The sequence below is a fragment of the Cornus florida genome, unplaced genomic scaffold, assembly GCF_030987335.1.
Source record: "Cornus florida cultivar Cherokee Brave unplaced genomic scaffold, ASM3098733v1 CherokeeBrave_3.0.0_Hap2_Chr03, whole genome shotgun sequence".
Lineage (NCBI taxonomy): Eukaryota > Viridiplantae > Streptophyta > Magnoliopsida > Cornales > Cornaceae > Cornus > Cornus florida.
The window spans coordinates 5222778-5232919 of NW_026775573.1; the positions used below are offsets into that span (position 1 = coordinate 5222778).

Here is a 10142-nt window from a genome sequence, read left to right on the forward strand (position 1 = left end):
CTTTCATTTATTACAATTAAAATTAGGAGACAAAAAATAAGTTAGGATTAATGATATGCTGAAGATGTGCATAGGAAACAAAATGGTGGGTAGTGTGTCAACCTAAATTAAGCAGTCTTAGAATACAAACACAAGGTGGGTGATGATAAACGACTTGGTCTACTTTGCCCCTCACAAAACGGCATTTACTTACTCCCCTGCAAAACTCCTTTCTCAAAGGAGGTTTGTTTCATACTCAATTTCTCACCCTTCATTTTCATAGAAATTTCAACCAAAGATCCAAAATTATAGGCTTCATTTTTAATTCAGTTTTAGTTAATTGTATCAATCAATTACATATAATCAATTAAAATAAGACTAATAACTACTAGTCATGATTTAAAATTAAAAAAAAAAAAAAAAATTGACCACATCATAAAAATTTAGTATTACCCAACTAACCTTATCGTACCACATAAATTAGATAAATTGAAAGAATAATTCGTAAAATTAGGATCCAATTAAATTTCATTTGATTTCATCAAATCCGAGTCTCTTTCTGTATTTCAATTCTAACCATACAATATCTACATTGAAATTTCTTGGTCACACTTTTTTAGAATCATATGAAAATTCGTGGATTCCCTATTTTGATGGATCTTTTGATTGGTCTACATTAAATCTAAGTAGATAATAATAATAAATAATTAAAAAAAAAGGTGAATTAATTAATATTTATATGTTGTGAAACATAAACAATTATCATTTTTCTGAAAACCATAAAATAAAGGTAAAAAGGCATTAACGTGTCCACATGGCATGAGGAGGTTTCTGTACACTCAACAGTTGGCACTAATATCACCAGCAAAAAGATAATTAAAATCTTAATTAAATGATTACATTCTTTATTAGAGTAAATTAAAGTTAAGGCACAGTTTGGTTCTACCTTTTGGTGGTGTGTTGTGGTGATGACAAGTGTACAGTGAACCCGGTGGATATTGGTTCTGATTTGTTAGTCTTTTGCTTTGTGGTCACAGCGGGTGATTCTAATCAAGTGAGGGTCTTTATTATTTTAATAGATAACTGCTTTGGTCTTCCGGTCCACGTGGTATTCTATTCTGCTTCGTCGTTACAACAAACCCTAGCAATTTTCTTGACTTGCTAGCCACCACTTTTTTGTCCCAAAAATACCCTTCATTTATAATTTTCTAATTAAAAAAAGGTAAGAAAAACCAATTTTACCAACAAAAAAAAAAAAATTAAGAAAAACCAAGTAAATTAAAATAAAAAATAAAACATAAATTATATGTTTGAATGGCACAAAATTAAGTTTCACCATTTATATGGAAAAAAAAAGGAAAGAAAGTAAATATGGCATAAAATTAAGTTTCACCTTCCAAATTAATATTTTTATGTCATAATTCTAATCATCTATATCTTATTCTAATTCGAATTCAAATTCAAATTAACTAGTTTATATATGATAATATAATATACAAATAGAGAGGGTGAGTCTTGGGACAACAATAAAATTATTTCATTATGATTTGAAGTTCACGAGTTTAAAACTGAAAACAAAGTTTTAATATAGAGATAAGGTTGTATACATTTAACCCTGTCAAAATTCAGGAACCTGGATATAGCAAAATTTTCAAATTAAACATATTTAAATTTGATTTACTTTTATATATAATTAATTAAATAGTGAAGGGTATTTTAGTAATAAGAAGTCAAGGGTGAAATAAATATAGAAACGGGCAACGCTGGCATGTTACATGTCTCCCTCTTATTATCTTCATGCATACGATTCAATTAACTTCTTATTTATTGCTTTCTTCATCTCTAAAAAGAAAATTTACTCCAAAAAGTGAAATCCAAATCCAATATTTTTCACATTTTATATATAAATTCATATATTCTGTATATATATTTGTATATATTTCTCTTGGTGGAGGAATGCTTGTCACCTACTCCTTTTGGCTTCCACTCTCTCTATACTTCTCAAGAACTCTCTCTCAAAGAAAGGGAGAGAAGAGAAGTTACACAAAACTCTCTCTCACAAGAACTTAGTGATAGAAACAAAGAAGGAAAGAAAGAAAGTAGAGAGAGAAACACATAGCATTTTCCTGGGTTTTGCTTCTCTCTCTATAATGGAGAAATATAGATGTAAGCTATGTTTGAAGAAGTTTGGAAATGGTAGAGCTTTGGGTGGGCATATGAGATCTCACATGTTGAATCTGTATGTTCCACCAAAAACAGAACGGCAACCCAGTGATCAACTGATTCAACTCAGTGATGAGACCGAGTCAGCTTCTTCTTCTTTTTCGTCATCGTCATCGGAGGAAGAAGAAGAAAATGAAGAGAAAGAGTTGGGTTATGGGTTGAGAGAGAACCCAAAGAAGAGCATTCGCTGGGTAGATCCTCACTTCTCGTATGCAGTTGATGCTGGGTCCGTTGTTCTTCAAGATGGAGAGAGCGAGACCGAGTCATCCAAGAACCCAACTCAGAGACGATCCAAACGAGTCCGAAAATCGGGAATTACAGAGCAGAATCAGTTCCACGACAACAATTCGAGAAACCCAGAAGAGAAAAAGCTGAAATCAGCCAAACTCGGCGCGACTGAGTCATCCTGGGCAGAGCAGGAACCGGTGAGTTCGATCTCGGACACCACCCCTGAAGAAGATGTTGCTTATTGTTTGATGATGCTTTCGAGAGACAAGTGGGACGAGCCCGAAAAAGAAGAATCAGAGGAGAGTGATAAAATTGGTAATGATTCGGAGTTGAAAACGCAGAGCAAAACTCGGATTCGAGGGAAATACAAATGCGAAACATGTGACAAAGTGTTCAAATCTTATCAAGCACTCGGTGGACACAGAGCGAGTCACAAGAAGAACAACACGCTCGAATCACGATCGAAGGTGCAAGCAAGAAATGCAGGTAGCTCAACAATGGCGGGAGAGAAAATACATGAGTGCCCTGTTTGTTACAGAGTGTTCTCATCAGGACAAGCACTTGGTGGGCACAAGAGATCACATGTTGTTACTTTTTCAGCAACATCAAGTACTCCTCCTCATCCTACTACTAACCCTAAATCTGGTGAGAACTTGATAGATCTTAATCTTCCTGCTCCAATTGATGATGATTGTGTTAGTCAAGTAGAATTTTCTGCTGTTTCTGATGCTGAAATTTTCAACCCAATCAAGCACTGAATGCTTTGATTAGAAATGTAAAAGTTTTTCTTTGTTTTTTTTTTTTTCTTTTTTTCTTTTTGTAATTTTTCATATCTATGGATGTGTTTTTTTTGGGCAATTGGGACAAATTGGTTTTTCTTTATTCTCATTCATAAATAATATTATTGTAACTGATTCCCTAAGAATTATGCTTACTGTACCAGCTGACTTGGAACATCTATTAGCAGAGAAATTTATTTTATGCCTTGTTTGGAATACTGAAATGGCATCTTAGTTCAAAATTTAAATTGATTTTTTTCCACTTTAATTTTAAAACGTCAATTCAATGCCCGTAAACACAACATTTCTTTTAATTACAAGTTTAATTTCAATTCTAAAATGCTATTCGGTGCTTTTAAAACGCAACATTAACTTATTTCGGTTATAAGCTCCATAAGTATGTATGCATGTGTGAGTACGGTGAATTTGTCTATTTATCGACTAATACTTTGATAATTTCAAAATCAAAATAATTAAATACTTCGAAAGCTGTGACTCACAATATTATAACGGAATAGTTTTTGTTAAGGTTTCAAAGTTTTTCTAGGCAACTGTTTTTGTAATTCTGTTTTTTTTTTTTGTAAAAATAAAAAAAAAAAAAATTGTATTCTTAGAACTAAGAACCAAAAAAGTATTATTTAATAATATAAAAAAGTAACTTCCATATGTCAGCACTGGGACTGTACAGTAGGTGAAGTTGAAGAAGAAGCTAATTCTTTCTTATCTGCTCTCTGTGGCTAACACCTATATCTCTCTTTTTTCTCTCTCATCTTTTCTCTTCCTCCCCTGTCTCTGTCTGTGTCTGTTCTAAGCTTTACTTACAGATCTGAATGCCCAGCTCAGAGTGAAGAGAGAGAGTGATTTATTAATTAATTAATGACTAAATTATCCTCTGTGGTTGCATTTAATTTTACCAATTAATGTTTTCATTTCCATGGTTGGGAAAATCTGAAAAAGATAAGTGCAAAATCCCTTGTTTTACTGAAGAAATATTGTTTGATTGGTTTGGCATGACCGAGGTCTCCGGCTCATGCAAGCCTCGCACTATAAATTATATGGAAACTTATGTCACATTCATTGAATACCATAATAAATAGTATATGAGACCATCTCTATAGATTATAGATATTATATTCATTTTTTTTTAATATTTTAAAATAGTATTATATCATATTTTAGATAATTAATATTGAAAAATAATAAAGTGTCTTAACTCTCGGATTAATCGGACTATTTTATGATGCTATTATGATTGATAATGTCATTTTTACTCACATAAATATAATTGAAAGTGACTTACTTTTAAACTATGTATTACAATCATTTATATACATTATACATATATATAAATGAATAATGATTTATGGACTAAATTAGGAAGTTATCGAATATAATTTATATGAATGGAATGACGAATCTGTGATATCATGTGATGGGACTCATCACCTCCCTCACATTAATAACAAAATTCAATTCCTAAATCAATATGTATGTAGTAATACTCTGTATTACTAAAAAGAGGAAATTTTTAATTTCAAACCTGTGATCTTCCGGCCCAAGTAACCGCAATGAAACAATTTTATCGCTTGGCTTAAGACAACTCATTAGCCATCAATTATATATATATATATTCTTATCCTGAAAGGACTTTTAAACTTGTCCATTTGGAAAGGAGTGCAATAATTTCCTTAAATAATATTGAGAATAAATTCAAGTAGAAAACTGGTAATTAGAGTAGGGACTTTTTAGGAGAGCTAAGGAAGAGAGAGTTGAGCTAGGCCTAGCATGACAATTCTGTTGTCATTTTACAAGAGCTAGCATAACAGAACGGTGTCACAATGAGAAATGACAGCTAAACCCATCATGTTATGTCCATTAAATATTTATTCAAGTTGGATAGTAGAAGAATATAAAAGAGAGATATTACTTGCTACAATCATAAAAGTGTAAAGATGCAGATTCCACTCTCACTTTTTAACATTTGCTCGAGTTGTTTTAACATTAGATGTTTATCGAGAGAATCATTTAGACAAAAAGAAATCAACAGTACATATGATAATTCTAAGAGATTGGCCTACTGAAAAAATAGTCTAGCTTAGTGTCTCATGAAATATCAAGTTTTAGAATCAATTCTTTATAGGTGCAAACAATTTCTTAGAATTCACGTTCGTGGACATAATTCGAACTTTACCTGTTCTGTATGGGTACGACTTTACACGGGTCCTTTAAATTATTCAGGGCAAAGTTCCGAACACTCCATTTCATTTTTTTATTTTTTTTTTTATTTTCAAACAAACAGTCAAATCCCCTTTCGGGTGGATAGATCATAACATCCTTCTTCTTTTTTCCTTTTTTTTTAATCATTGGTAAAAAACTTACACACACCACACTCACACTGTCACACACCCACTTTGCTCATTTAAAGATTGGAACCCTCACTATCTATTTTGGGAAGTAAATGAGATATCATTGGGCAACAATGCCCTTGGTAGATCATAACATCTGAACTCAATCCTTTCTTGTTATCTCCAAATATCTAATTTGGTAAAATTCAAAAAAAAAAAAAATAACTTTAATTTGAAAACTCACAAAAAAAAAAATCAGTGCCATTTTCTTTATGCTAACATGCCTTCCTAGAGGTCAAAATTATCATACTAATATTCTCTCTGGAACTCCTACTAAGATTCCTACCCCATCCCCCTTTCCACATGAAAAGAAAAGGTTAAAAAAAAAAAGGGTAACAACAACTTATAAGTGCTAGAATATACCGCCCTTTCTTTGATACTTTTCCATTGTCTTTATATACAAATATATACATATACATATTTCCACTGAAAACCCCATTTGGTTATATATATATATATATATATTCATAATAAAAAGTGGAAGCTTTTTTTCTTGGGTGTTCAACAACATCCCATGATGTATCTACCTCTTATCCCACACCCATCCTTTAAATGCTGATCTAATCACCCAAAATAAAAAAATAAAAAAACATTACCAAACTGTAAGAACAGTAGTAATGATAGGACAGGTTGGGTTGGGTTGGCTGGCCTTTATGGTTGGGAGGTGTGGGTGTGGTGTGATGGTCACGAGTCAGTGGGTCGGTCCTTGAATTGTTCCTTATTCAAAAGATTGAAAAAAAGGGAAAAGAAACCAAAGCTAGGGCTAAGTTTTTTTTTTTTTTGTTTGAGAGTGAGTGAGTGACACTTCACTATTCTCATTCTCATTCTCACCACCAAGTGGTGGGGTTTGGAGTCACCCCCATTCTTGGTCTTTTTTTGGAGGTTTTTTTAAGAATAAACTAAACAATCTTTCATTTGCAAACTTATTGCTTCATTTTTTTTCTTTATTATTTATTTTTTATGAAGAATTTACTCATCTATTAGTCAGTTTGGATTCTCTGATGGTTTGTCAATTTTAAATATGTGCAATCACCGACAAATTATACTTATCATTTAAATCGAATATTTTTACAAACGCACTGATTTTACATGTTGGTAACTTTCCGTAAATAAATTTATATTTAAGAAAAAAAAAATTCCACACAAAAAGAATGAGTCAACAATGTGATCTTTTAACTCTTACCCTTTTTTTCCTTCAAATTTCTAACAAACACTACATCATCATCATTATGATCATTGAAGAGAAACCTCACACTATCACCTCTTGGTCTAAAGTTGTGTTCAAATCATTAGTAGTACTTAGTGGGTTTCTAAGAGGTTTTCCAATCTTGTGATATGGGCAATCTCACAATAGTTGTGACTTTGAGTACTTTTGAGAGTCCCACAGCAGATTTGCCATGAACCAAAAATTGCAGTGACTCTCTCACAGAATGTGGCACTTCTATCAACAATTTCTCTACTTCTTCAACTGATTCGTCAAGGTAGATACTAAGTCACATAAAGTGGGAGTGAATTCGAGAGCGAAAGCGTGAGAGCGACAGAATTAAGTCATAAGTAGTGAGAATTTAAGCGGGAGCGCGCATATTGAGAAGAATTGTGTGATTTAGAGTAGACATCATGGTGAGACCCACACTCCACTCAAATTATCAGAATCGGATGTGTCCGAACATTATTTCATGACTCAATGACTCGTTGAATTTTTAGTGAAATTTCAACTAAGGACTACATGGTTCTTAGATTTTATTTCAAGAGCACAAAATTTTATGCTAAAGTCTTGGCAAAATTACCACTTCCTCAAGAAAATTCAAAATCGTGAATAAACTTGCATAAATTGTGGCGTAATTACAATATCTCATAAAGCCTTGACATTATTAGCTTGGTTGAGTTAATGTCTTTGACAAAAAGCTTTGATTCTCCAATGAATGATTCAATAGAAAATAAATTCTTTAAATATGATAAGAGGGAATTCTAAAGAACACTAAAATAAAAATAATTCTTGTTTGGTACAATGATTCCATATTTTGTATGCAATGTGGTCTGTTGAACAGTTAGACTACTAAGGAACATAGTGATTATAAAATGGGCCTAAATCAGCTATAGGGACAATTATCAACCCACTATCTCTCCCAACACCTATTCCAGTCAAGAGTTTCATCAACTTGGCAATTCAAAATTGAACATTACTCTGTGTGTGTGTGTGTGTGTTTTGATAACATTGGGATTGGGTAAATTTAAGAATTACTCATGAATTATTATTATATCTAAGGTCATTAGTAAATTCCTTCAACTTTAAGCTATTCACTAAGGAAAATAATATAATGGACAATTTTGTTATACTAACTATACAATCGACCTGACGAAGATTTAGGAATTGGAATAAACACTTAAAACTTGTTTGGTTTGTAATTCTGAAAACAGTTCTCAAGAATTTAAAAAACCGAAAACAGTTTTCAGAGAACAATAAAAGACAATTCTCTGAAAACAAATCTTTTTATAACTGAGTTTTAAAAAAATAATTTTCAGAAAATTGAATCAAGCAGAGTTTTTTGTGTAATTTTTCATTTTCAGTTTTGTTCTCAGAGTTACAAACCAAACAAGGCCTTAAATTTTATTATTTTTAAAAATTAAAAAAAAAAATTCTTTATTAGACTCTATTTATTGAAATAACTACAAAAACCAATCGGTTTTGATACCAATACTCCTCCACTATTAAACAATTTCAAGCTTATAGTTTGCAAGTGGAAGAATGGCAACATGGGACTTGGCTGAGTTTGGCATGTGAAGAGATGAGGCAAGTGGCATACAATTATCGTGATATTGCTCATCTAACCAGACACTTACCTAACAATGTCAGTGTGAAACAAAAGTAGACATGTAATAAAGCCAAAGTCCTTTCCTCAGTGGTAAGAGTTAGTGAGATCAGTAATTGATGGCATATATATGTTTTTTTGGTAAGTTAATATGTTTGTATCTTTAACTGCTTTTAATAACAGATTGAAACATTCCTATGGATGGAAAGATGTTAGTTGAATCTACAATGAAAATCTCGAGATAAATAGACGTTTAGTAAAGGAAAATATCTTATCGTAAAGTTAGAGATCACGAATTTAAATAAATTTTTTACACGTAAAGGTAAAATTGCGAAAATATGACCCTTTCTAAGCCCTGCTAATGGTCGACTACATATGTTATGGCTATATACAAATACTGTATAAATCTTGAACATCCCTGAGCTCAATCTGATTCTAGTATGATGCTAGCTAGTTAAATCTAACATGTGGTTAGATCTCCTTGACATTTAGTAAAGAAAAAGATCTAACCGCAAAGTTAGAGGTCAGGGACTTGAATAGTTTCTCTACGCCCAAAGGTAAGATTGCATAAATCTGACACTTTCTTAACCCTGCTAATATTCAACTATAGATGTTATGCCCAAATACAAGCACTATATAAATCGTGAACGCACCCAAGCTCGATCTGATTCTAGTAAGTAGGGCTTGATGAATCCAAAACTTTATTAATTCACAAATCACCCATTAGTGTATTGCATGGGGAAAAAATGTGTAATGGAAGGTTGGGTCATTGAAAGCCAGTCATATAAAGAAATTTAAAAGAATAAGAACAGTTAATTGTATTTAGTGAATGGATTGGTGTAAAATCAAGCAAATCATGATGTTTCTATTTTAGCCACTAACAATGTCTACCATGAAGTGAAAGCCAAATGGCTTCACATGCATTTAATGCCACCACATAAAGCCACTAGTAATAACCTAATAAAAATGTTCATCACAACCTAACCACCATTAACAAAGAAACATAATCTTGATTTGCAATGCATGAAGATTCGATTTTCTAGTAACCTAATCTTTGAGTAACTCCAAAACCCTCCAACAAAAAGAAAAGAAGTAGCTTAGAAACCCTAAATTAGATAGGTGACACAAACACATAAGACACTATAGCTAAAAAAAAAAAAAAGGACGCTCGAATTCTTTAATTTCCCTATTTTCCTCCATTTTCTCGGCAACCAAACAAGGATAAGTAACTCCTCACTCAATTTCAGCATTGAAGACAGCTTATCCCATAACCTTTTGCTTTTGGGTTGCGTTCATCCACACTATATGTTTCCTTTTTGTTCCTTCTCTTTAAGCTCTCTTTGAATTTTTATTTTATTGTTAGTACTATTCTTTTCATGCACCATATATATATATATAGAGAGAGAGAGAGAGAGAGAGAGAGAGAGAGATTACCTTTGTTTCACGCTACAAACACCATGATTCCATGCCCTTCCTGGTAAGTTAAACACTCAATAGCCTCACACTACCAAGTCCTCTGCGTGCTTCACATGTGATGTGTCAAAGTAACAAACCATTGGAGATGCTTTGGGCTTCACTTGTCTTCTTTTTCTTTTAGCCCCACCAAATATCCATGAAACCAAAACAAAGTTGTAGCAATTTATTTTATTCGTGAAGGTATCAGCTTAAGCCAAATGTAAAGTATTTAGATAGTTGTATTAAAGGAAAATTTATTATAA

The 10142-nt window shown here is 32.3% G+C and overlaps 1 protein-coding gene across 1 annotated transcript; it reads left to right on the top strand.

Moving 5' to 3' along the window:
- Positions 1-1835: 1835 nt before the first annotated feature.
- On the top strand, positions 1836-3355 carry LOC132299159 (zinc finger protein ZAT9-like). The gene has a single exon (XM_059795635.1). It carries the CDS (start codon positions 2130-2132, stop codon positions 3186-3188), a length of 1059 nt encoding a protein of 352 aa, XP_059651618.1. The 5' UTR covers positions 1836-2129; the 3' UTR covers positions 3189-3355.
- The last annotated feature ends 6787 nt before the right edge of the window (positions 3356-10142 follow it).